The sequence below is a fragment of the Pteropus vampyrus genome, unplaced genomic scaffold, assembly GCF_000151845.1.
Source record: "Pteropus vampyrus isolate Shadow unplaced genomic scaffold, Pvam_2.0 Scaffold193, whole genome shotgun sequence".
Classification (NCBI taxonomy): domain Eukaryota; kingdom Metazoa; phylum Chordata; class Mammalia; order Chiroptera; family Pteropodidae; genus Pteropus; species Pteropus vampyrus.
The window spans coordinates 820,862-847,362 of record NW_011888974.1 but is presented as its reverse complement, the minus strand read 5'-3'; the positions used below and the strand labels follow the sequence as shown (position 1 = coordinate 847,362).

Genomic DNA, 26,501 nt, shown 5'->3' with positions numbered 1-26,501 from the left:
CCCTGGTGCTCAGGACAAAGGTAGGGGTTGATATTCCAGTGTCCACCAAGCCTGCGAATGTCACTCTGGGGCTCTGACTCTACTAAGATAGTCCCCTGACCCCAGACCAAGCTCTCTCTAACCCCAGACCCTCATATCCTTGACCTTGATGACAATATGAGCACTTATCCTGACCCCAGGCTGAACCTTGACCCCAGACCAAGCCCTGAACTTAACCCCAGGTTAGACCCTGACCTTGGCCCCAGATAAGCACCCTTCTTGATCCCAGGCCCCTTCCAACTGTATCCAGACCATAGAGTTTTCCAAGAAGGAGATGCAACTAAATCTGTTCTGGCCTTGCTGGATCTGCCACCAGGGTCCACCACCAGCTCCAAAGAACACAACTCTGGGAAAGAAGAAGGGCGTGTCCCTCCGGGAAACACTGGTAGATAAGGAGCAGGTGGAGGAAATGGCGTCCTTGTCCAGATTTATGACCCTATCAGTGTGAAATGCTCCACATGTGACCTTGGAACCCCCTCTCCTGCTCCGTGTCTCCCTGGCTCTGAAGCCCAAGGCCCTAGGACAGTTTGGATGGCCAACAGTTCTTACGAAATCCTGCTGTTCAATGATCCAAGTGCAGATGAATCTGCAAGACCCAGATTCCTTTTCCTTGCAAGCCCATCTGGGTTGTGAAACTCTAGGGCAGAGGCCAGGCCAGAGAGAGGCAAGAGGGCAGGAAAGCTTGGACAGGGGTTTCCTAGAGTCTAGGGGATCTGCAAGGCTGGAGTTCTTGGAATTCACTGCTTATCCTGACAGAAACTGCACCCTGCCTACTTGGAGGGGTGAGTGACGTTCGCAGGGTCTTTAATGGTAGAAAGAATGTAGGGAAGGACTAGATAAGCCAGTGTGTGGAAGTAGGGCCGTGCTTAGCTGAGAAGACCCAAATTATGGAAGTTGTGACTGCAAAGCTAGAGGGGGGATTGGCTGATCCCATTGGCAGCAAGGGACACATGGCAGGTTGTGATTAAACACCAGAGGGAACACTGAGAACACTGCATACAGAGTCCCATAATGGATGGTCGCTAAAGTGAAGCTTTTATTAATGAACAATTTAATTTAGAGTTCTGAAAGAACGACCAGAAGAAAAGTTGGGGCATCTCCTTCTGATGAAAATGAGCCATATCCCATGATCTGCCTGAGGTCATCTTTCAGCCTCAGAACTCTGAGCTACAAAGGCCTGGATAGAGCCACAGTCCTCCCCCTCCCCCAGGCAGCTCTCCACATCCGGGCCATGGGGATGTCCGGGCCTGCCCAGGCGAGACAGAAAGGGCCACAGGCAGTGTATGTCGTGCTTAGGAACAATTAATCCCTTGGCAAGTCGAGGGTGGGTGGCCTGGCAGCTGCTCTGTGTGGCCCTGCCTGGGCTCTCAGTGGGGGACCAGGCAGCTGGGAGCCAGCAACAACCACACCCTTGGAACCAGCTGGAGGCCAGCCGCCTACACGAGAGGACAGGAAGAAGCAGGGCACACCCACTGAGCACCCTAGCATGTTGCACACACTAGGTGCTTTCTGCTCATAATCTCTCTGGTCTCAGGCAGCTCAGGGATACAATGGCCACTTTGCAGGTAAGAAAACTGAGTCTCAGAGAGCTGAAGTGACTTGCTCATACATGCAGAGTCAGAAGGGAAGCAGGATTTGAATCCAGAGCGCTCTGATTCCAGGAAGAAAGAGGGTTTGGCTGACCAGGCCCCAGGGCTCCCAGCTGTGGTCAGCATCTCACCCCTCTTCTCCTCATTTCCAGGGGCAGGACTCCTTGGAGCATTTGGGCCAGGTGAGTCCACTGGAAGGTGGGCAAGCAGAGGTGGATCTGGTCATGCTGGAGGGTGGCCTTGGGACCAGACAGCCAGGAGGAAGTGTGGGAAAAGGTCAAATGGCTGCAGAGGGGTTGCCTGCCCCACCCCCACCCACCCCAGCCTCTTCTCACTTCCTATTGGTACCCATTTTCTTTTCCCAGCCCCTCTGTTCTTAGGAAAGGTCCAAACATGTCCCCTGCCCTGTTGGAGCTCAGAAAACAGGCCTGGCTTGAAAGAAGCCCCTGACAGAGCTGGGGAGGGGCAGGGCCTGTAGTGCTGGGAAGTGAACCCAGCACGCCCCAGGCACGGCCTGACCTACAACATGCCTGCCAGGAATAGAGACTGGCCTGAGTTAGAAACCCATCTTACAGAGCAGTTGGCTGAGTTTCACACAGGGCCAACTCTCACAAGTAGAAAGTGAGGGAGACTACAACCAGTGAAAGCCAGGTAGGCCCTCCGAGGCTTGGCAGTGCCCCCATGTTGGAGGTCAGTCCCCAGAAAGGGCTGCCCTGGGCTCAGGACCCTGGCAGCCAGGACTAGCGCTTGCAGGAGAGATTCTCACATAATTGGAAACAAACCCAGCACGCTTGTGAACTCCAACCTGATTGCCCATCAGTCCTGGCCAAAGCCATGGAATGTCTCCTGGAGGGGAAGAAGGAGCGATTGGGCCCAGATGTGGTAAAGAGAGAGCCAGAGGGACCCATTTGACTTCTCATAAACATTTTAGCATCTGTCTGCAAGCAAGGAGGCTCCTGGATTGCAGGCAGCCTAAATGGACAGATAGATAGATGGTGGGGGACAGAAGAGTCTTTGGATACAGGAGAGGGATGATGGGCTGAGCCAGGAGACACCTGTAAGGAAGCAGAAGAGAGGCCTGAGGTGGGGGCTATTGTGGGAGCAGGGCAGGGCCTGGCTTGGGTGAGGTCTTGCTGGCAGATTCTACTGAGCTCCAGACCTCACAGAAAGCCCTACTGGGTCCCCCACTAGCTGGCAGGCCTTCTAGGCAAAGCAAGGCCTTGCCCAGATGTGTTTATGAGGGTGGGCGGGGGGGTCAATGCAATCATATCTACATGGCACATAGCAACTGGTCACTAAATGGTAGCTACTATTTTATCAGGATCAACCTATGAGCATCAAAGGCTTAAAGCCAGTTTGGGATCCTGAGTGACTGCATAATGACCACAGCACTGCCTGTTTCCTGCCTGCCCTCCATAAAAGCCTTCTTACCAGGGGCCCAGGAATGATTCCCACACACCAGTGTCTCCTCTCCTCACCTGGCTCTGTCTCCTTCTCCCTGCAGGTGCTGGAGGGCTTGCAGGAGGTGGCCCTGGGGCAGGTTAGTGTTGACGCCCAAGCAAGACGCCCATCTGGGGCCAGAGCCAAACCTAGGGCATCTTCCTGGTGTGGGAAGCAGTCAGAGTACAGGAATGTGGGCCAAGTCTGCCCTGGACACTGGAGTAGGGTCGATGCTGAGCCCATGTGCCCTGAGCAACTGTCCAGCACGTGAGGGAGTCACCACTGGGTCGTGGGTGCTGTTATTATGTAGTGCTGAGAGCTGGACAGAAGAGGCTGTAGGGGCCAATGGAGCCCAGTGGAGTCGCTCAACTCCGCAAGGCTATTCATTAGGAAGGCTTCTGGAGGAGAGGGTGTGATCATTTGACCCTGAAAGAGCCCTGTAGTTTTGTCAGTACGGCACATATTGCTCTCCAGCGCCAAACTCAGTCCTGGGAGCAACAGCTGCTGCTTGGCGTGAAAATCCTGCAGAATTCCTGGGCGGGGCTAGGTGGACTCAGAACCTCATCTTGTCCTCCCCAAATCAGGGCTTGGGACCTTTCCTGCGGGCGCCTTCCCAGGGGCTCCAGTGCCTGGTGGAGTAGCTGGTGCTGCTGCAGCTTATAAAGCTGCCAAAGCTGGTGAGTATGACTCTTCGGGACATGCCATAAGACCCTATGGCCTCCACAGGCCCTCCACCTCGCAAAGAACCTTTCCTGGGAGGCAGGCAGGTGGGATCCTCATCTCTAGTCTAGTGGGGCTCAGGGAGGTAACCAGCTGTGCCCAAGTCTCCAAAGGAGGTCATAGCAGGACCAGACCACAACATCGGGCCTTCCACATGCATCCAAGCCTCTCCTGCCTCCCACTGCTCCTTGTATGACCCCTCGCCTCTTCTATTCCTGGCTCTGTAGGTGCTGGGCTTGGTGTCGGTGGGCTTGGCGGTATCGGTGGGCTTGGTGGCGTTGGCGGCTTAGGAGTGTCTACAGGTATGGTAGCTAGCCCTGAGTTGCCCAGGTGAAAGCTGCAGGCATGGATGACACCCGCTCTGATGAGGCCCCTTCCATGCCAGGTGCAGTGGTGCCTCAGCCTGGAGCAGGAGTTGGAGTTGGAGTTGGAGCCGGAGCGAAGCCTGGGAAAGTGCCGGGTCAGTGTGGAGTCCTTGGACTGGATGATAGGGTCAGGGAAGGGCTGAGGATCTCACCTCCAAACTGGGCAGGAAGGGCAGAGCCTGGCTACAGTGGGTCAGGGGAGAGACCCAGGCCCAAAGCATGATGCAGTGTTCGAAATGGGGGAGAGAGGCCCCAGCCTACCTCCGGGTCCTTCTTCCAGGATCTTGAAGCAGAAAAAGACCTCAGAGATAGGCTCTGTGGCCAGCATTCAGGTGACAGATGAGGATACTGAGACTCAGAATGAATAGTCAGTGCAGAGGGCCCTTGGTGGTCACGGCAGAGCCGGGGTGGCCCAGGGTGCACCAACTTCCCATCTGGTGCTCATTCCACTGTACCAAGCCCTTGAGGAAGTGACTTCAGGTTAAACAAAAGCCTGCCTGAGTCCACACAGCAGGGAGGGAACATCTGGAAGCTGTTAGCCCAGAGGTGGACTGGGCTGGCCACGTAAATAGACTCCAGGAGACAAGATACTTACAGATGTGATTGTGGATGACTTTCGAAACTCCTGGGAGGAGGGCTGCAGCTACCACACATGTGTCCCTGGCTGTCCCCACTGGGCACTGGGTGGGTGGTTCATGAGCCCCGGAGCTGTGGCGGGAAAGGCCAGAGAGGGATTCCTGGAGACTGGGCTCTGTTCATGGCTTCTCCTTCCTTTGGCCACAGGTGTGGGGCTGCCAGGTGTATATCCAGGTGGAGTGCTCCCAGGCACGGGTAAGGGCAAGAAAGAGAAGGGCACCCTACAGCAAGGAGAGCAGCCCCAAGCAGCCTCCCTGGTGCCCCCCTTCCCAAAACCTTGGGTCCCTAAACTTCAAAGCTCAGACTAAGGGACACGAGGTCCCTGTCATCTTTCCCAACAAAAGCTGGTCAGCTTCCCCCCATCCCACCCAAGCCCTGACCCCAAGCCCAGACCCAGAGCATCATCACAGCCTGAGGTGGGCTTTCAAAAACACAACAAGTCCCCAGTGTGGCCAGCTGTTTCCCAAAAGCCATGAGTCACCAGGGAGCCTGCCCAGAGCATCCACCCTGCAGGAGACCCTCAGAGCTGCCCTATCACGCTCCCCTCCCTGCCAGGGCCTGGCCACCCCACCCAACATGTGACCTCCTGAATTCCCCCAAAAGCCCAGACTCTGGCTGCTCTGTGCAATTTGCTGACAGTGTCCCTCCCTCTGTCCCTCTGGCCGAGGTGGCCCAGCCCCAGGGGAAATGGGAGAACCGGGAATGACAAACACTGGCAAATGCAGTTCCTGGCCACAGCAAATGGCTATATGTGTTAGGCTGTGAATGCGCATCAAGCAAGGGCCCTGAAAGAGCATGGCTTCCCACTTCCAGCTGGCTTCTACTGTCTACCTTCCCTGATGAGGGTGGTCAGGGCGGCTAGACATTCACTCTAGCTTAGAGACAAAGCCAAAAGAGGCATAAACTCACATGACTGGGAAATGAGACTAAAACTCAGATCTTCTGAGTTAGACAGGGAAGGAAAATCACCACCAAACAGCCACTACCCCCATGTGAACTGTGTCTCTTGCTGATGGTCAGTACAGAAGGAGGTCAGCTGTGTGACCCAAGGTGTGGTGTGAGTGCAAGGCTGGGCCTGCGAGGCCTGCCTTCCAGCCCTCACTGCCAGCCTCCGCTTTGCCCCCTCAGGAGCTCGGTTCCCAGGTATAGGGGTACTCCCTGGGGTTCCCACTGGAACAGGAGTCAAGCCCAAGGCCCCAGGTATGTGGCCCGTGGGCTGGGGACCCATGGACTCTGTACCCAACCTCAGGCCCCTCTGATCTGGGAATGAGGGTGAAGGGTGGGGACCCTAGGCTCTGGGCCCTCTGGGTGGGTACCCCTGTGCTCTAGCCTGGTACAACTGGCTGAGATGGTCAGCACACCTCTCAGAAATCCCTGAGTATGTATGAGGGCAGCATGAACTGGGAGGTCTGGGCAGAACTGACCACTGCTCGGGCCAGCTAACCCTTTGGTGCTGCCTGGTGCCTGATGTTGGTGCCTCAGTGCCCTGCACCTGTGGTGGCGGGGCTGCAGTGATGGCTCCCTGTCATTGTAGGTGGAGGCGGAGCTTTTGCTGGAATCCCAGGTGAGGAGAGGCTAAGTCTCCCTGGTGGGTGGGCAGACCAGCAGGGTGGCCAGCCAGGCAAGAGCTTTTGCCCTGGAAGGGGCTTGGCATTCATAATCCCAACAGGCCCATCCAATTTCCCTTATGCCTTCTCCTCTAGTCCTTGGACTGGCCTCAACACAAGGTGGCATCAATCCCAGGTCTACTTCCTCAGTCTCAACCCCCCATGTGTAGCAGCCCACATGAGCCCAGAAAACCTACCAGTCTATGCCAAATGCTGCAAGGGCCGCAGGCCCCAACTGTGGCCCAAGACTCAGGAGGGAGAGGATCCTGCAGCTTCCTAGAGAAAGCAGCCCAGTGCTAGGAGGGCTCAGCTGACTGGTGGCAATGGAGCAAGAAAGCCCTCTAGGCAGATGGTTCACAGATGCAGTGGGGGCTCATTCTGTCTGAGCACAAAGTAGAGACTGAGGCTGGGGGCTTAGCAGGAGCTGCTGACCCAAGTTGCTAGGACCTGATTTTGCATTTCTTGTTCCCATAGGAGTTGGACCTTTTGGAGGCCAGCAGCCTGGAGTCCCACTGGGGTACCCCATCAAGGCACCCAAGTTGCCAGGTAAGTCAGAAAGAGGATCCAAGAGGCACCACTTGCCGAGTCTTACTACTGAGAAGCCAACTTGTGGGGGGTACTTGTTTGGCCACCAGTGCCTCTGGTGGGGGCTGACAGGAAACCTGGGTGCTGAACCCCACTTCTGGTTGCCAGCAAAGGAAAGTGTGGAGAAGCCATGCTGCAGGTGTTGGCTTTACTCACATGCACATACATGCACATGCATGCACATGCACAGAGACCCACAGTCCTGATGGGAAACCATGTGTATTGATGATAAGAAACACTGTTCATTGGAAAGATGAGATGTTTCCTATTGGGGAGGGGAGTAAGGAAGATACTCAGACTCTAGGAACCTGGCAGAGCCTGAATTGGTAGTGGGATGGGTCCCCCATCAGGCCTTGGGGCAAGGGCGCCCTCTTCTTCTCCCACTCAGGGCCTCTGCTCTCCTCAGAAACTATGTGATCCCCTCATGACCCTCGGGGGAAAGGGCAATCAGGCCTCAGCACCTGTGGGAATAGGTCCATCCACCCAGGTAGTAAGAGCACAGCAAAGCATGGGGCTTTTGTGGGGCAGCGCCTCAGCCTACCCTACCCTCTCCTCAGGCGGCTATGGACTGCCCTACAGCACTGGGAAACTGCCCTACGGTGAGTAAGGCCTTCCTAGACCAGTGGGCTTCTGGCTCTTTCAAGATGCAGGGTCCTGGCAAGGGAGCTGCAGCCCCAGCCCTGGGCTAGGAGAGCACCCCGCTGGAGGCGGGGTGGAGTCTTGGAAAGGGAAATCCCTAAGGAAGAAACATGGAACTTGGACTCAGACAGCTTGGTTCTCAATCCTGGCCCTTATGCTTATTGCCAGGCCTCGAGAGAACCAGGTTGTTCTCTGAGCCTTAGTGTCATAGAGTGTAAAATGGAAGTAACCATTCCCCATACATGTTTGAATTTGTTTTGACTCTGGCTGGGGGTGACAAGGTAGAGACTCTGGGCAGCCCAGCCCCTGAAAGGCAGGGCAAGGGGGCAGCCTCAGTAATATCTGCATGGATGCCCAGTGAGCCTCTCCATTTCACAGGCTATGGGCCTGGAGGAGTGGCTGGTGCCGGGGCCAAGGCTGGGTACCCAACAGGGACAGGTAAGGAAAGCCTCCAGCCAAAGTGGCACTGATCGTCCAAGCTCCAGAGGCCTGGGGCTGGCCAGGGTCTCTCCAGAAAGCAGGCCAGACCTCCCTTCATTCAGACTCCTGTCTGAGCCTGGAGAAGAATCCTGGGTGGGGCAAATCTTTCAGCCTCTGCTGGCTATGAAGCCCCCCACCCCACCCACACCCATACATGAACTGGGTGATTCTCTTGGGCTAGAATAGAAGGTGCAGGGGCACAATTTTCAGTCTCTTCTCTTCCCTCCCCCAGGAGTTGGCCCCCAGGCTGCAGCAGCAGCAGCTAAAGCAGCAAAGTATGGTGAGTACCTCTGGAGTCCCTACCTGCTAGCCCACAGCCCCCAACCTCTCAGTGCCTGTTATCACTGAGAGCCTGCCTCTCAGATAACTGACCAAGGCAGCTCCTCCCCACCCTACTCCCATTTATTCGACTTTTTCACCCCCACCCATTCCTCCCTTCCTCTCTCCAACCATTCATTCATTTTCTCTTCCCTACATTCCTCTCTCCATAATCAACCCATTCATCCATCCCTCCATTCCTTCATCCTTCCCTTCATTCATTCCTCAGTCTCTCCATTCATTTATTTCTCCATCAATCCATCTGTCCATCCATCCATTCATCCATCTAATGATCCATCCCTCCCTTCCCCTTCTTTCCCTCTATCCATCTCAGAGACAAAGGACAAATAAAAGCTCCACTGGAGACTGTAGGCACTATTGTGGTTGTCAAGAAGAGGGAGATATTATTTCTACCTGGAGAAGACAATCAGGAAGCCCTCTCAGAGAAAATGACATTTGATTCAGGCCTTAAAATATAGGTGGAGTTTGCCATGTGGTTAAAATAGGAAGGAGGAGCCCGGGCAGAGGAAATGGGTACTATATGGTTAGAATGATCATTTTAGGTGGAACTTACATGAGCGTTTTAACAATTTAATATTGTAGTATCAATTTAGTGTGTACTATAAAACTTTAAACTAGCTCCTCAAGCCCATGATCCCTCGGCTAGCATATATGTGCCTGTGCAGATATATGCATCCATACCCCTGTCCCAGGTAGTCCCAATTCAGAGCAACATCACTGGGGCCAAAGTCCTCGCCTTCATCCACAGTGCCAGGGAAGCCCTTCCTGTGCCCACGGTGGGACAGAAGACATCTGCCACTAGTCAATGGGGCAAGAATGTGGAGGGAAGCACTGCGCTGGAGGCCTGCCCCAGGGAGGCCCCACAGGCCCTCCCTCCAGGCCCCCAAGGGTGGAATGTGGGAGCAGGAGATCAGGGCAGTGAGGGGCTGCCAGAACCAGGCAGCCAGGCGCTTGGATTACAAACTTGGCCGAGTCTTCGGAACACAGGGAGAGGAAGCCTTGAACATTCCTACGGGGGCCCCTCTGGCCCAGGGAGCGGCCACTTGTGGTTTCTCAGTATGTGGCAGTGATTAGAATGGGATTTGTCTGAAAACATACAAGTCCCTTAATAAGCGTGTTGAAATGGACACTTTGGGGGTGAGTCAAAGAACAGTGGGATGGGGGCCTTCTCAAGCAGGCCCAGCCAGAGATGCCTGGGCCTCATTCCCAGAGAAGATTGTACTGGTTAAAATGCCCCTGGGAGCCACATCTGCACTATCCTCAACCCTTCAGGTGCTGGAGGAGCCGGAGTTCTCCCTGGTGTTGGTGTTGGAGGTGCCGGCATTCCTGGTGGGGTCGGAGCAATTCCTGGGATTGGAGGCATTGCAGGTAGCGTCTGTTCCATCATAGGAGGAGCTGTCCTTGAATGAGCCACTGGGGAAGTACCTCACCCTCTGTGGCTGTCTCTCTAGGGGCCGGGACTCCAGCTGCTGCTGCGAAGGCGGCTGCTAAGGCAGCTAAATATGGTAAGTGTCTCCAGGAGAGACAGGCCCAGGGCTCCAGCCTGCCCTCAGACCCTTGGGGCATACCCAGGCCTTTCCACGGCCTTGGAGACCCCAGTCATCTAAAGCTAGATGGACTTCTCCTTTGTCCATCTGTGGCAGCCTTCCTTCTACCTCCCCAAACATGCCTTGTGCATGCCTCCTTGCCTTTGCCCATTCTGGCCACTCTGCCTGGCCATCTCTGTTGTTCTCCGCTGATTGATCCAGCAGTGGGGCCTCTGTAGAGCATCTGGCTCCTCCCACTCTACTCCCAGAGCCAACCTACAGCTGCTGCACCAACTGGGTGCCCAGTGGAGAGTTCTGACTTTGCTTCAGATTTGGACCATGTTTTTCCCACCCACAGACCCAAACCCTTAGAGCTTTGTAGGGGCTCTCTCAGCCCTCCTTATCTCTCGTATGAGATTAATCCACTCAGAGGCAATGCCAGCCCACCTGGGATCCTGCACTCAGGACCTGTCACTCCCACAGCTCCCAGAGCCATATCCTTGGAGGCCCTCTGAGGTGCCCACAGAGTCTAGGCCAAGAGAACAATCTTTTTCTTCCACAGGAGCTCCTGGAGGCTTGGTACCTGGTGGGCCAGGCTTTGGAGTACCAGGTGTCCCAGGAGTTGGAGTTCCTGGTATTGGAGTCCCTGGTGTTGGAGTCCCAGGTGTTGGGGTCCCAGGTGTTGGGGTCCCAGGTGTTGGAGTCCCAGGTGTTGGGGTCCCAGGTGTTGGGGTCCCAGGTGTTGGAGTCCCAGGTGTTGGAGTCCCAGGTGTTGGAGTCCCAGGAATCGTGACTGAACCAGGTGAGCTGGGCTCTGTGTGTGTGTGTGTGTGTGTGTGTGCGCGCGTGTGTGTGTGTCTGTGAGAGAGAGAGAGACCGAGAGAGAGAGAGAGATTAAAACTATTGCCAAGATTTTTGGATTCTCCCTAATACCTCATCCATCTATCTTCTGCTCCCATACCCTTGGCCATGACTCTTCTCTCTTTTGGGTTATAACAACCTTCTAACTAGTTACTGCCAGCATCATCTTCTCCAATTCACATTCTGGCTGTCTGTGTGTTCCTGGGGGAAGAAACCATGTCTTTTTCATCTCTGTGTTCCCAGCCGTTAGCTGAATGCTCAGTAAATGGTAGAAAGATGGGTGGGTGGATGGGTGGATGGGTGGGTGGGTGGGTGGATGGATGGATGGATGGATGGATGGATGGATGGATGGATGGATGGATGGATGGATTGATAGATGGATAAATAGGCAGATGGACAACTGGATATGTGGGTGAATGGCCATGTGGATGGGTAGGGAAGTTGGTGGATAAGAGGATGAATGATCAGGTAAAAGATGGATGGATACATGGATGAATAGATACATGGGTAAAATAGTAGATGAAGAGATGAACGGGTAGATAGAGAGACAGATGGAAAGGCAGGTGAAGGACTAGATAAGTGGTTAGAATGTTGGATGGATGGATAGATGATTGGCTGGATATATAAGCACAAGGTTGGAAGAGAAGATGAATAGATAGGTAGGTAGAAAGCAGATGCAAAATGGATGGTTGGACAGATAGCTAGATGAATGGGTGGATGAGTGAATAAGTGGATGGATAAGATGGGTGCATAGATGAACAGAGAGTTAAGTGGTTAAGTGAGTAGACTGAAGCCTAAAGATAGACATATGGGTAGATAAATTGGCCATTGAGTAGACAGATAAACAAATGGAGATGTGAGTGGGCGAATGGATGAATAGACATCCATTGAGTTGGCTCAATAGATAAAAAGAAGATGGACCGGACAGATGGGTGGACAGGGAGATATATATTGAGCATCTCTCCTCCTCTCCAGTTCATTTGTGTCCCCTTTGGTCTCTCCAGGGGCTGTGTCACCAGCTGCAGCTGCTAAAGCAGCCGCCAAAGCAGCCAAATATGGTGAGTGTGCTGGTAGCTCTGCACCATCCTGTTCTGGCCAGAGAAGGGGAGTCACTTGCCCAGGATTATACTGCAAGTCACTGGCAAAGCTGGGACCTGGATCTGTTGGGCCCCAAGATGATGTCTCCCCCAGTTGTCTCTCATTGTGAGGCCATGGGGCTGAGTGATGACAAAGTCCCAGTATGGCATTCCCAGTGGGGAAAGTGTCTCTGACCCTCCTGCCCTGGCCAAGGCCTCTCAGAGGAGCCCAAGCCTGGCTGAGGAAATGAGACCTGTCCACAGTCTCTCTATAACAAAGGATCCTTACCCCAGTCAGAGAAAAGAGGGGTTGGGGGAACAATGGGGGGGGGGTGTCAGTTAAGCCTTACTAGAGGAGGCTGGGAGGGGCCCAAGCATTCTGTGGTTTCATGTCTTTCAAGGACCAGACTTGGGGTGGGCTTGCAACCTCTTTCCAGTCCACCAGCATCCCCCAGGGCCCTCCCAGCCTCTCTTACTGAGATCCTTTTCCATTTGATTCTTCTCCCTGTGCAGGGGCCAGAGCCGGAGTGGGAGTTGGAGGCATTCCAACTTATGGGGTTGGTCCTGGGGGCTTTCCTGGCTACGGTGGTCTTGGAGCTGGACTCGGAGGTGTCCCTGGAGGCATCCCTGGAGTTGGTGTTTCCCGTGAGCCCTAGTTCTATCTGGGGGAACTGGGAGAAAGCATGAGGGCTTCTCTTCTGTAGGGCTCTAGGGGGAATGTGGGAGTATAGACTGGGCTTCAGTGTGTGCTCTGAGAGAAGTTTGGAGAGAGCTCAGGGAGGGCCTGCAGGGTCTTTTGGGGCAGGAGAGCAATCAGCACACCCTACTGAGATCCAGCAAGTTTTCTGAGGGTCTCTTTCTCCTTTCCTTATAGCTGCAGCCCAGGCAGCAGCAGCCAAGGCAGCCAAGTATGGTAAGTGTCCCTGCCCTGCCTGCTCCCATGCCCAGGGCAGCACCCTCCCTTCCTCTCCATCCCCATCCCTGCTCTGCTCTGCCCTGGCTCTGAGCTCAGAGCAATTCTTCAGCATGAAGACAGAGCAAGCTCACATTCAGGCTTCTGGAGCTGAAATGACTCCTAGCCCCATCTTCCAAGCCACACCTGACTTTTCTGCTCTTTTCAATTGCCTAACAGTAAAATTATTGGTGCCCTGTTTATCACCCCGCCCCAAACCAGCAAACTGAAGGTGTCAATGCAGATCATTCTGTTCCCCACCCCACCTCCATCCTCTGCTCCCTCAAGAATGGGGCGCTTTGAGGAGCAGAACTGGATGCTCTTTACCCTTCTAGGTGCTGGAGGAGCGGGAGCCCTGGGAGGGCTGGTGCCAGGTGCCGGAGCCGCAGTACCTGGTGTGCCAGGCCCTGGAGTGTTGCCAGGTGAGCTGTGTACCCAACCCAGAGATGGGTTTGGTTTGTGTCATAGAAAGGGCCCTGGTGTTGACCCAGGCCAAGTACACCATTTTACAGATGGCAAGACTGAGCCTAGAGATGGGGAGGAGGGAAATAATGTCCCCTATTTTGGAGGGAATATCCTTTATATGATTCCAGTCTGCTAAATGAACCTGGCAAGTCCCTCCCTCCAGGGACACTCAGGACATCTGAGAGGTCACTAGCCTGGGAGGTGGAGCTCTGCTCTGCCAGAGTGGGGTGGCTTCATTTACTCCAGGGGCCTTTCTGCTCCTGATCGGGTGGGAGAGCTTGTGTCACCCTTTGAGTCCCCTGGTCTCTTTCTCCTCCACTAGTCAGAGACCAGAGGGAAGAGATTAAGAGTTAAAGTGAGATTAAGTTACAACCTTCCTTGGTTGTTTTTCCTACCAGAAGATTTCTCTTCTGCATTCCTTCTTTCCGGTAAAAAATTCCCCTTTTGAGTTTCCCCAAGAAATGAGCTGTTTCCTCCAATAGTTTTGGATACAAGCACAATTAAAATTTTTTTAAAATTAACATCATCTTTAGCAGACAGTTCCACAAATCTTTTAGCCAGAGGCTTGGAGAGGATCTAGGCCTCTGCCAATTACAACTTTGGGTTCCTCCCCACTATAGCTGGAGCTAGACTGTCACAATCTCAGAGCTTCTCAAGGAAGACACATGCCCAGGGCGGCCAGTGGGCTATCCTCAGAGCAGGCCTGGAACATAGCAGCCTGCCTCAAGCTAGGCTCGGAACCAGAGAGGGTCTTCTGAGAGGGGACAGTTTCCTAGAAGGGAACTCCGGGAGGTCTTTCCACAATGGGGGCTGGGGGAGAGAGAGGAGGGTGCACGGGACCCCTTTCTGATCCCCACTCTTTACCTCTCCAGGTGCAGGGACCCCAGCAGCTGCAGCCGCTGCAGCCGCCGCCAAAGCTGCCCAATTTGGTAATTTCCTGCCTGCCTGCCAAATCTGCTCCCCTCGCTCATCCTATAACACGGCTCTCTGGTCCCCTGCTCTGGGGTCTGGCAGCTCCCTCAGGCTGTCACATTCTGAGCTTGGGCCTTTTGACCCATCTGTTTACTTTTAGGAGTGTGGGTGGTCTCTGATTAGAAAAGCAAAGCAAGAACAGACCCTGGTGAGCCCCCCAGGACCTGGCTCCCCACCCTTCCCAAAGACCCTGCCACCCCTGAGTCTAACTGGGACCTTCCTCCCTTCTAGACCTCAGGCTGAGCAAATCTGGGTTCCTAACCCTCTCAATAGTAGTATTTCTTGCTCCCTAACAAGGATCTCCATCTCTCACTACATCTGAGGGCCACCCTGACGGCCCTGGGTGCTCACACCTTCCTAAAGCAAATGGCAGTAGCCCCAACTTAGAGTCCAACTATCTGCCAGGCCCTGAGCCAGGGGGTCTGCATGCCTTGGTTTTAGGGACCTGAGGGCAGCAAGATTCAGATCAGAAAATCTAGGGCTTCAGATAAATCTTAACTTCATGTCCACTGACCCCCAAACTCACATATGACAAACAATCTCTTTTTTATAAAGCTGCCATTTGCTGAGGTGATCCATATACCAAATTTATGAAGTTGGTATCATTATTCCTATCTTACATATGTGGAAACTGAGGTTCTGAGCACTTAAGTAACTTGCCCACAGTCACACAGCTAAACAGTGGCTGAGCTGAGCTTTGAACCCAGGTCTGCCTGTCTCCTTTTACTACGTAATTCTGCCTTCACCCCCCTCAAAAGTCTCAAACGGGTCCTTGCTCCTCCAAAGATTATGAGCTGCTGGTCCTGCACATGCCTCATATTAGGGATGAGGAAGGAGGCCCATCGTGGGAAAATAACTTGTCCAAAGTCACACAGCAAGTCTGTGCCCCAACTGGGATAAAAACCCAAGTCTCCTGATTCCCAGCTCGCTGCTCTTTCCATTGGCTTCTGTCCTCCTTGGTCGGGACTGGGTTAAAGATCAGTCTTTTCACTCCTGTAGGGTTAGGCCCTGGCGCTGGCGTGGGTCCTGGCATTGGTATTGGCCCCGGCGGTGTTACAGGTGAGCTGAATGAGTCAGTGGGCCTGAGGAGCCTCTGAATCCTCTATGGTTGACGTCTCTGACCTCCCTCTCTCTCCTCTAGGAGTAGGGGCCCCAGCTGCAGCCAAATCTGCTGCTAAGGCAGCTGCCAAAGCCCAGTTCCGTAAGTACCCTGCCTGCCTTTCCCTCCTCACCCCACCAAGCCCAGGCTGGCCCAGTATGACCCAAGCTGGGCCCCACGATATGCAGCCTCCCAGTCCCACCATGCAGGCTTGGGGGGCCCCAAGGCAGCAGGCAGAGGGGTTAGAGGAGCAGATTTGATGTGAGGAAGACCAGGTTCGAATCCTGGGCCCCACAACAGCTGAGTGACCTCTTGAGTTTCCTGTCCTCGTGTGTGACGTGTGGGTGCTGACGGCATCTGCTGCAGAAATTTGTTGGGAGAATTAAATGAGTTCATCCAAGAGGGAAGAGTGGGAGTTTCGGCTGGAAAGGAAAGTGGTGTAGAGTGTGCAGCCCTGAATGCTGGCGGGGGGCGGAGCTGGACTTGGGGGTCAGTGGGAGTTTTAGGAAGGTGGTTCTGGTGGCAGCATAGAGGGCGTATTAAAAAGGAGGAGGCCCCTGAGTGGGTCTGGGCCCCTTTCCTTGGGGCCTGACTCAGTTCCCAGGGCAATACAGCCCCATGGGGCATGCTCCCTCCCTGTTGCCACCACCCCCAATGCCCATCTCCCCCAGAGGCTGCAGCTGGGCTTCCTGCCGGTGTTCCCGGATTTGGAGCTGGTGCCGGCATTCCTGGATTTGGAGTTGGTGCTGGGGTTCCCGGATTTGGAGCTGGTGCTGGTGTTCCAGTCTTTGGGGCAGGTGCAGGTGAGGGGCCTTCTAGGCTGAGCAGAAATGACCCCTGAGCTCAAAGGAGGAAGACTTCACCCTTCCCAGAACATTACCAAATACCTCATCTGGGGGCTCATAGTAAATTCTCCATTAGGTTCTTCCGAGCTGTAAGATATGACTAGGGTAACAGATTGAGGGGAGGCTAGGTGAGGAGGCCTCAGGCTACCAGATGTCAGAGTTGGTACTTCCTCAGTGGAGGGGTCACGGGGCTCCAAATTGAGAAGAAGCCCACTATCCAGGAAAGGAGGCTGGAGGTGCCTGGGCTCAGTGGACATGGGTGGGCCAGCCTGGCTCCCCTTCAGCATTGCACTTGGCAAAGCGGCCACTAGGAACTCCAGTTCTTCACTTGGTGGTTACTGAGCCTGCTCTTCATCCAGTCTCAGGCAGACCACACTGGGCCTGGAGGAGATGGGAGGGGGCAGATGGAAGAAGGAGGCACAGTTCAGCCCTCAAGCACCCCCAGGCCAGACTGGCAGAGGCATGGTTAAATACTGGAGCTCTGTACCTGGCAGGGTGAGCTCCTGGATGGAAAGCCATGGCTTCAGGGCTTTAAGAAGAGCAAAGAAGGCCAAGGAAGGCGAGGAGGGCTCCCTGGAGGAAGCAGATCCCCTGAACTCATCTGCTGACCATCCCTTTTTCTTTTCCTCCTTTTTCCGCAGTCCCTGGATCCCTGGCTGCCGCTAAAGCAGCCAAATATGGTGAGTGCCCCCACACAGGACCCTCAGTGGTTGGTTCCACTGCTGCCCCACCATCCTTGACAGCACCTGGTCACCCATGCCCCCTCCCTCTGAGACAGGTCCCAGTGCCCAGAGCCTGCAGCACAGGGCTGGGTTGATCAGGATGGAAAAGGGCAGTTTCTAAGACACATTCATGATGGTTTAGCAGACCTGGCTCCCACCCACTAAATGCCTAGCTCAACTCCATGCCCACCCCACAACCAAACACTCCCCTCACGTTTGCAACCTCCCTGGGAGCAGTTCCACCCTGGTGAGGACCATGGTCCCTAAGGCCCTTCGGGCCCTCATAGTTTTGTGGGCCCCAGGGCCACAGAGGAGCCAGGGTTGCTGTCAGCTAGGCAGCTTCTGCCTCCTGGCCAGCAGAGCCCCAGCCCCCCACCCGCTTCCCTGTCAGCATGACTGTGCCTGCCACGAGCCACGAGGACGTGGCAGACATGCCTACCCCTCCACTTGGCGCTCAGCAGCCCTGGCTGGCCAGACCCACACTGTCTGTGGCCCTTGCATTCCTGGCCTCCTGAGATCCAGGCCGGGGCCTCAGCCAGGGAAACACCAGCCGGCCCCGGCCAGTCCATTTAGGGCCAGTTTCCACCTCGGAAAATCCCAGTTTCCTCAGCCCCTGGCGGCCCTGGTGACCTGTGGGCCCCTCTTCTGTTCCTTGCTGGCTGCTCCGCTGGCCTGTGTCTGGCAGACATTACCAGAGAAACAAAGCAATTAAGAGCACAGGCTCGAGAGCCATTCCCTGCCCACAGGACTTTGAGCATCTTGCTTAACCTCTGCTGTGCCTCAATTTTCTCTTCTGCAAAATGGGGATTATAATAGCACCTTTCCTGTTGCAATGAATAATAAGCAGGCTAATCCATGAGAAGCACTGATGATAACTGTGAAATTCCTGCTGCTGCTACCCCTAGCAGCTCTGCTGCGGACAGTGGTTCAGAACTAGAGTACATTCACAGATGGTGTGTTCTTTTACTCTCCAAACACCCGTAGTGTGAGTGGGATAAGGACCGTCATCTTTAGGGAGATGGGGCTCTGGAACTCAGAGAGTGACAGCTGTCATGAGTGGAGAAATCAAAATTCAAATGAACCCAGGGCTGTCAGAACCAGAGACTAGCGATCCTGCCTCGGCAGCTTTCAGCTACCACTGTGGCCAACTGCGGCTCTGGCTCTAGTGGTAACCTGATGTGTGTGGCGGAGTGGGGGAGTGGAGAGGAGACAGGCAGGCCGGCCAAGGCTCAAGGGAGCCCACTCTTGCCTGGTTGGTTAGTGACATGGGCCCAGGTATCTAGGAATGAACTTCTGTCCAGTGCTCCTTTCTACCAGGTCACACGGCCTCGGCCACCTATCTACTCGCTTAGTGATCTTGGGTCAGGGAGACCGTTTCCTTCAGAAATGAAGGGACTGACTCTCCATCTTCTCTCTTCAGGAGCAGGAGTGCCCGGGGCCCTTGGAGTACCTGGAGCTCTTGGAGTACCCGGAGCTCTTGGAGTACCCGGAGCTCTTGGAGTACCTGGAGCTCTTGGAGTACCTGGAGCTCTTGGAGTGCCTGGAGGTCTTGGTGGAGCAGGTATCCCAGGCGCTGTGCCAGGTGAGTTGAAACTCCAGGATGGGCTGAGAGGGGAGGGAGACTGACCCTTGGAGAATCACTTCCTGAGCTCCCTTTGTGTCCCCAGGAGCTGGACCTGCTGCCTTGGCTGCTGCCACCAAAGCTGCTGCCAAAGCTGCCCAGTTTGGTGAGCACTGTTTGAAGGTGGGGGCTGCCACCAGGCAACAGGGTTTGAGGCGCCTCTGACCCTGCACCATGGAGTACTATTCCATGAAATACCCCTGAATCCCTCAGGGGCATCATCTCCCCAGGGCCCAGCCCACCTCCTGGCCCCAGTGCACCCACAAAGGCCCTGGTCCTGGGATGAAAACTTCAGCCCTCCAGAGACAGGCAGCAAGCATCCCACCAGTTAATGTCTAATGCACAGCTCTCTCCACAGGCCTAGGGGGACCTGGTGGGCTTGGAGCTGGAGGACTGGGAATTGGAGGGCTTGGGCCTGGTGGAGCTGTTCCAGGGCTTGGGGGCTTAGGAGGTAAGAGGCTGCTCTGCAATCCGTGAGTACGTAGTGTGTGTGTGTGTGTGTGTGTGTCAGAGACACAGAGAGAGATAAACAGAGACAGAGAGACAGAGAAAGAGAGTGACAAAAAGAGTGACAGAGAGACTTTACTTCCCACCTTGCCACACCCTGCTCAAGCTGTCTTCTCTGCCCCCATCCCAGCCCCACTTCATCTGCAACTCAAGTCTGTGGCAGGTGTGCTCCCTCTCTGAGCTCTCGCAGCATTTAGACAGGGCCTTGCGTAAGCAGAAGCTACAGGGCTGCTTCTTGCAGCTGGGATCCCAACCTTCTCCCTTTCCTCTCTTCTTCCACCAACACGACCACTTAAAGTGGAAGTTCATTACGATAATAATGGTTATGTCCATTTTCTAGAAGAAAACCAAAGCTTGGAGGGAATTACTTCCCCAAAGTCTCTGCCATCCTGTTTGGCCTTGTGTTGACGTTTTACTCTTTCTTGGGTCATCATTGTGTCTCCCTATCCAATCCGCCTGAAGTCTCTTCTTGCGTGTGCCATAAGACCAGACACAAAGTAGGAGCTTAATAAAGACCTTTGGAAAGATGGATGGATGAAGCAGGGGTAGAAGGCTGGTAGGATGAGTCAGTGGGCAGATGGTAAATGGTGAGCAAGCCAGGTAGGAACATGACTCTGGGAAGGAAAGTATATTCCTGAGCCCTCACATGCCCCATCTCCTCAGGTGTGTCCCCTGCTGCAGCTGCTAAAGCAGCCAAATATGGTGAGTGGCTCCCTGCTGCCCTCCCCTGCCCAGGCCCGCAGGCTGCTTATACCCTCTGTCCTGACTGCCCCATCTCCACTCAGCGCAGGCTTCAATCCTGCTTGAAGCACGCCTCATGGCCTGTCCAGGATCTCCCTGACCTAGAACCCAGAGGGGATGCTCAGGGCCCCTTAGACTGTGCCTTGTCCCAACCCCTATCTGCCCTCTTCTCAGGTGCCGCTGGCCTTGGAGGTGTCTTAGGAGCTGCCAGGCCATTCCCAGGTGGAGGTAGGGGCCATCTCTGCTATGAAGTCCTCAGCTCTTCCCAGATCTAGAGGAGGCCTGTTGGGCTAGCAGGGGAAGTCCTGGAGCAGGAGAGAGATAGGATAGAGGGGACAGTATAGGAGAGGAAATGTCCTGGGCAAAGGGGCAAACCTCAGGGTCAGGGGAGGGGGCACACTGTGGGCCTCAGGCACCACGGTGACAAGCTGAGGCTATGGGGCCCAACATCAGGATGCCAAGTGGAGACAAGTTTTGTGAAGAAAGGCACTCTGGATATGGGGAAGGGGGTGGGCAGTAGAGAGGAAGTAGTGCTGAGCAGAGAGGAAGAGGGGCCGAGGCTGGAGTGGGACCTGCCTTGTGCCAACCCCAAGTCCCTCCTGCAGGAATTGCAGCAAGACCTGGCTTCGGATTGTCTCCTATTTACCCAGGTATGCCCAGGCTTCCTGCCTTGGGCCCTGTACTGCAGCTCTGGTCCCGTCCTTCCTCCTCCCCTTCTTCATCTCCTACTCAGAATGGATGAGCTAAGCCCTGGGATGGACCCCATAACCTCAGATTACATGAGGCTGGGCCTCCTCTCATTCTTCTCTCCCTCCCTTGCAAGGCCAAGAAGCATAAGCTTTTCTAAAATGCCATGTTCCAGAAGGGGTAAACTGAGGTTCAGAGAGTGCCAGGGACTTCCCTAAAGTCACGCAGTGAGTGAAAAGGTCAGGGCTCCCAGAATCCAAGCCCAGAACCTGGCCCCTCTCAGGCTTGGCGGGCTTCTGGAAGTGGCACACTCACAGCCCATCTCCTTGCCTTGCAGGTGGTGGAGTTGGGGGCTTGGGAGTTGGCGGTGAGTCTGCGAGAAGGAAGGGCCCCACTTCAAGCAAGGCCCTGAGCCCCTTTTCTGGGGTTGGGGGGAGAGTCCTTTGAGGGAGTGGCTAGTTTGGCCACAGCTCTCAGCTGGCCTTCTGGTGTCGGGGCTTGAGAGAGCCCTCAGGGGAGTCACGAAAACTGAAAGTTCAGCCCTGGGATGTGAGGACAGGAGGCAAGGATCCTGATTCCTGGAGCTCCCAGCCTGGCACTTGACTGGGTACCAGGTGTGAGACAGGAACTTGGGTCACCTCAGGGCTTGGGGCCTAAGTGGAGAGATTGGCAATTTCCCATAGAAAAGGAAAGAAACTGTAAAGAAGAGTAAGGTCCATCAAGCAGGTGTCCAGGGAGGCCAAAGCCTCCCTGACCCCAGCATGTTCACTGGGGCAAGGCTGAGGCTGGGGGCTGACTTGGGGTGGGGGGGGCGGGAAGGGGGTGCCTGCTGAGCTACTCAAACCTCCATGTGTAAGATATGATCCACAAAGCCTTCGGAACCCACTGTGGCAGGATCAAGGACCTGCACATGGAGGGGGCCCTAGGGGAGGCGTGAAAGCCTGGCCCCCCCTCCCAACCCCCACCCTTTCCTCTATAGGCAAACCTCCCAAGCCCTACGGAGGGGCCCTGGGAGCCTTGGGATACCAAGGTGAGTAGAGACCCAACTCCCAGAAAGAGGCAAGGAGGGAAGGGCAGAGACAGAGGCAAAGGCTGGGGCCCATCAGTCTGGGAAAGGGGGTAGCACGTCTGGACTAAGCCTGGCAGGGATTGGGGAGACTGGGGGAGCTGGACACTTCATTCATCCCATCTTCTGTCTTCGACACAGTTGATCAGATCTGGGAGTGAGCCTGAGACCCTCCAGGTTCGCCCTGGCCTGGCCTGGCAGTCCCTCCCTCCCTGCTGCCCACATGCCCCCTGCAGGAAGGAGCCAAGGGAAAGAGAAGGGAGGAGGAGAAGGGAAGAATTCAGAGGGGCAGAGACAGAGAGAGAAAATGAATGAGACAATGGGAGCCCTAGAGTTAGAGAAATCTGAAGTATTGGCAAGGGAACCCCAAGTGCCCAGGCTGGGCAGAGTGGGAAGAGACTATCATCTGGCCACGCCCTTGCTCAAAGACACAGACATGTCTCTGGGAGTGTGTGGGAAGGGTCCAGATAACCACCCCCCAGTTCCTCCCAGTAATACCCAAAAGAGACACAAAGAAGCCCCAGCTCTGCCCCTGCGGTCACTCAGGCTGTGGACTCCCTTCCACTCTCACCTGCTTCCTGATACATAGATGAGGCAGTTGAGGCCAAGGTGTGGAGAGGCAGAGGCAAGACTAGCCTGACCCTTTCCTGGATGCTTGCAGCCCTGTTTTGTTGCTTTCAAACTCTGGATGAGCTTCACAGGAATGCCTGTCCCTGCCCCACTTGGCTGCTCACTGCCACCAGGTGGTGGTAACGAGCCATGTCGAGCTCCCGCAGGAGTAGGAACTTCCCCGGTCTCCACTATCAGCCGATGTGCCTTGATGATTAGAAACAAGATTTATTAGTCAGACCCTGCCCAGGAAGGGCTGGAGTCCTGGGTTCCAGTCCCAGGTCAGCCACTGACTGTGGATGAGTAAGAACCTCCCTCTCTTTGAGCCTCAGTTTACTTATTTGAGGCACTCATGTTTATCATGCCATTTCCCTTGATGGGGAGCTGCTTGCTCTGAGTGACTCGCTAAAGGCTTCCCAGGTGCAGTAGACTCAGAGTATAGAGACCTTATCCAAGCCTGGTCCTTCTCAGACCTGGCCCTATCCCATGCCCTTCTCTGAGCCTTGGTTTCATCAACCCCATCTTGAGCCCTGCTCTCACCCACCTGTCCATTGGGAGTTTGGACAATGAGAGCTCGGCTTGGATCGGAGCCCAGGCTTCTAATGGCTTCTTGGAGCCTCAGTTCCCCACTGTGAGGATACTGGGGTTGGTCAGTGGGCAGTGGCTTGAGCAGCAAAGAGGAGGGGCCGGACTGACCATTGCATGTGCCTTCTCCCACCTAGGTGGGGCCTGCCTGGGGAAATCCTGTGGCCGGAAGAGAAAGTGAGCTTCCCAGGACCCCTGACTCACGACCTCATCAACGTTGGTGCTACTGCTTGGTGGAGAATGTAAACCCTTTGTGACACCCCTCCCATGCCCCCTCCTAAGTCCCCACCCCTGGAGGGGACAGGGCTGGCCGGGCGGACTTGGAAATCCACAGGACAAAGAAACAAGAACGGTGGCCAAGTGGGCCCCGGGAACCCCCCACACACACTTTAGAGGCAAGGGGTTGGTGGGCTTGCCCCCGCCTACTTCCTACCCAGTAGCTCCCCCTCCATACACTCTCCATCTCCAGGGGAACTTGGTGCTAAGTGCTGGTGCTTTCATCTTCCTGAGGGGAGGGAGGAGGGAAGGGCGGCCCTTCAGGGAACCCCCTCCCTGGGGCTCCTCTGATAATGGTGCGGACACTTCCTGGGCAGTCCCACCTCCCTCTGCCCACCAGGACCCACCCTTGGCTGCGGTCCAATTGGTACCCAAGCATCGAAAACCTCAAGCTGGATTCCGTCACACCATCTCTTGGCCCCCTTGGCCCCCGCTCCCCCCACCAATCACTATTCCCCACATCTGGGACACCTTCAGATCAGAAGAACCCCGTTGGGAATAGCTCTCTTGCTCTTGTGGAATTCATCCACCCATCTGTCCATCCGTCCATCCATCCTTGTCCCCAGCTGACCACTAGCTGGCCGGGTGCTCTCACCATCATCCTGGTTAACCTGTCATGGCAGCCTGTTCCCTGCCTCTGCCCCACTACATATGAAGGGGCCTAGGGTGTGAGGGGCTGTGCCAGCTGGGGTGGCAGGAATCTCCTCCCCAATCTGGGTCCCTCCCACGCAGTACTGTATCCCCCGTCCCTCCCTCGAGCCACTGTATTTCACAGCATTTCCCAGCCCCTGCCCTGCCCATCTCTTTGTGTCTCGCTGTGATAGATCAATAAATATTTTATTTTTTGTCCTGGATATTTGGGGATTATTTTTGATTGTCGATGTTCTGTCTTGGTTTTATTTTTGTGGTTAATTGAAAAAGAATTTTTTTTTTTTCTGATTTGGGGAGCTATATCCCCAGTAGAAAATTCATTTTAATCACTTTGGTATAACTCTGGATGAAACACACATTTTTTTAATAAGAAAAGAGAATTAACTGCTTCAGAAAAGACTAATAAATGAAAACTTTTTAAAGGAAACTGTGTCTTGGCCTCCTTTGTAATCTTTCATCTGCCTTCAGCTCCTGGCCCAGGTAGGGAACAGGGCTCAACCTTGGGAAACCTCCAATATTCAAGGTGTATTTGGGGAAGCTGCTTACCAGAATCCCCTACTGTTGGCTTCTGGTGTATGATCCTTCTCCAAGTTCAGCTTGTCCTTTAACAATAAAAGCCACTTTGTAGGGGAAGTGGGGCAGCCAGCTCCACACACACTCACCCACGGTGGGTCTCCTATAGAGGCCACCTCACCCACGCAGCCATACCTTCTCCAACCCTCGCCCCATAGGACCAAGACCTTGAGCACAGAGTTTCGTGGGTGGCCTCTGAGCACTGAGGGTACAGCTAGAGGGGTAGAGGAAACAAAAGCGACCCTTCTCCAGACCAAACCCCTGGCCTTGGTGAATAGCCATGCAGAAAGGGGGAAATATCCTCACCTAAGAAAACCAAAAGACATATTTCCCTCTGAAACATCCACTCTAAGGAAGGCTCTCTCACACACATGGCTATGTAAGGCACCGCTTAACTTCTTTACAGAATATAACAAATGTCATCTTGCAGGTGGCACTGGGAGACTCAGTACCACCCTTAGATGCACCCATTCCCAAGGACATTCCCCTCCCTTTAGGGCCAGAAATCTACAGGGCCTGAGAACATACCTACAATTCCCTTCTAAACTACACTCTGGGTACCAGATTCTGGAATTCCCTTCCCAAACCATCAAGTCCACTTCCCTGGCCCATATGGGCTCGTGCCTGCTTCTAACCTCCTGAAGAAGGACCCCACCCCTAAGCCAGAAGTGTGGCAAGGGAGCTGTTTGTTGGGAATGTGTGTAGAATTTGCTAGGCAGACTGAAGTATCTTGCATTTGTTTATGAGGACTCTCGCGGTGCCAGGAGTTGGGATGGAAAGAGAAAGAGGGTGGGAAGATATTCAGGGATAGCTTTCTAGAGGATAGTAGAGCACAAAAGCAATTTATCAGACAAAGACTAGAGCAGGAAGGATGCCGTGCCTTTGGGGCAGGGAGAGCAGCCCATGCAAAGGCCTAGAAGGCAGGCAAGACAGCATGAGTGCCTAGTGGGACCAGACAGAGCTAAGGAAAGATGGAGGAAAGATCCGAAGGCGGTAGAGGTGAGTTCACCGAGACCCAAAGGGAGTTGCTGTAACAGTAAGTGAGAAGCAATAGCCTTCCCAAGAGTAGTGGCAAAGGAGATGCAATCATTCATTTATTTGTTCAACAAAAATATCCCTTGCTGGTACCTCTTTAGCCCTCTGGCCTCCAAAAATTGGCCAGCCCCAGCTGGGGGCCTCCTTGCTTCGGTTTCCCATGGTTCATGGCTTCAAATACCACCTACGCACTAGCATCTCCCAAATACCTCTAGCATAGGCCTCTTCCCAGAGCTGCAGACTTGCACATCCAAAGCTAATTCTTAATATCTCTACCTGGAAGTCTCATAGGCAGCCCTGAGAAGCACAGTTCCCTCCACCCCCAAAAAACATGCTCCCTTTCCCACCTTTCCCATCTCAGTAAATGATAGCTCTGGGGCATTAGGCTGGTGGCTTGGAGCCACCTCTGACTCCTCTCCTCTCACTCCCCACAGCAGATGCACCAGCAAATCCTGCAGCGCTGCCTTCAGAAGATATCGAGAGTCCAGCCACTTCTCACAACCTCCAGGGGCCATGCCCTGGTCTGCCAGCAGCTAGTGCCTGGATTACTGACAGCTTCCTAACTGGGCTGCCCGATTTTGCCCTGGCTCCCTTCAACCTTCTCTCCATGCAGCAGCCAAAACAATCCTCTTAAAACATAAGTCAGCTCAGGTCAGGCGTCTGCTCAAAATACTGTACTCATCTCACTCAGGGTCAAAGCCAGAGGCCTTTCAATGGTCCAGAAGCCCCTACCTGAGTTGCACCAGCTGTTCTGACCTCACATCTTGCTACTCAGCCCACAGCCGGGCCATACAGAGGCCCTCTCTTTCATCATATAGGCAGCAGCCTCTGCCTCCCTCCCTCTACTGCCCACAGCAGGCCTCCACATCTGCTCTCTCCTGTTCAGAATGCTCTTCCCTCAGCTGTCAACGTGGCTCCCTCATTTCCTTCAGGTCTTGATTCAAATGTCACCCTCTCAAGATGTCATTCCCTACCTACTTTCTAAAATAGCAAACTGTACCCTCCCCTATGCAGCACTCTCTCACCTGCCTCTGCCTTCTCTTTCTCCAGAGCACCCGCGTGGCACCATAGAGTTTCCTTCTTTGTTTATTGTCTGACTTTGAATATCAGAATGTAAACTCCCTGAAGATAGACAGTTTTAAAACAAAATCAATAAACTCTCTGCTTTCATTATTTACATACTCTGGTAGAGA

General features: G+C 54.4%; 1 protein-coding gene across 1 annotated transcript in view; it reads left to right on the top strand.

Annotated features, from left to right (window-relative positions):
- ELN (elastin) overlaps positions 1–20,573 on the top strand; it is a 31,122-nt gene extending 10,549 nt beyond the window's left edge. Inside the window, exons 4-33 of the mRNA XM_023537494.1 lie at positions 1,574–1,604; positions 1,781–1,810; positions 3,133–3,168; positions 3,653–3,745; positions 4,016–4,095; positions 4,158–4,248; positions 4,937–4,978; positions 5,918–5,989; positions 6,324–6,353; positions 6,871–6,942; positions 7,539–7,580; positions 7,999–8,058; positions 8,333–8,380; positions 9,712–9,807; positions 9,891–9,944; positions 10,528–10,689; positions 11,831–11,884; positions 12,416–12,547; positions 12,777–12,815; positions 14,192–14,248; positions 15,291–15,350; positions 15,448–15,492; positions 16,062–16,187; positions 16,877–16,915; positions 18,378–18,539; positions 18,625–18,684; positions 18,937–19,029; positions 19,749–19,787; positions 20,432–20,476; positions 20,560–20,573. Of these exons, the coding sequence (XP_023393262.1) occupies positions 1,574–1,604; positions 1,781–1,810; positions 3,133–3,168; positions 3,653–3,745; positions 4,016–4,095; positions 4,158–4,248; positions 4,937–4,978; positions 5,918–5,989; positions 6,324–6,353; positions 6,871–6,942; positions 7,539–7,580; positions 7,999–8,058; positions 8,333–8,380; positions 9,712–9,807; positions 9,891–9,944; positions 10,528–10,689; positions 11,831–11,884; positions 12,416–12,547; positions 12,777–12,815; positions 14,192–14,248; positions 15,291–15,350; positions 15,448–15,492; positions 16,062–16,187; positions 16,877–16,915; positions 18,378–18,539; positions 18,625–18,684; positions 18,937–19,029; positions 19,749–19,787; positions 20,432–20,476; positions 20,560–20,573 (2,004 nt within the window). The remainder of the gene's footprint in view (positions 1–1,573; positions 1,605–1,780; positions 1,811–3,132; positions 3,169–3,652; positions 3,746–4,015; positions 4,096–4,157; positions 4,249–4,936; positions 4,979–5,917; positions 5,990–6,323; positions 6,354–6,870; positions 6,943–7,538; positions 7,581–7,998; positions 8,059–8,332; positions 8,381–9,711; positions 9,808–9,890; positions 9,945–10,527; positions 10,690–11,830; positions 11,885–12,415; positions 12,548–12,776; positions 12,816–14,191; positions 14,249–15,290; positions 15,351–15,447; positions 15,493–16,061; positions 16,188–16,876; positions 16,916–18,377; positions 18,540–18,624; positions 18,685–18,936; positions 19,030–19,748; positions 19,788–20,431; positions 20,477–20,559) is intronic.
- The last annotated feature ends 5,928 nt before the right edge of the window (positions 20,574–26,501 follow it).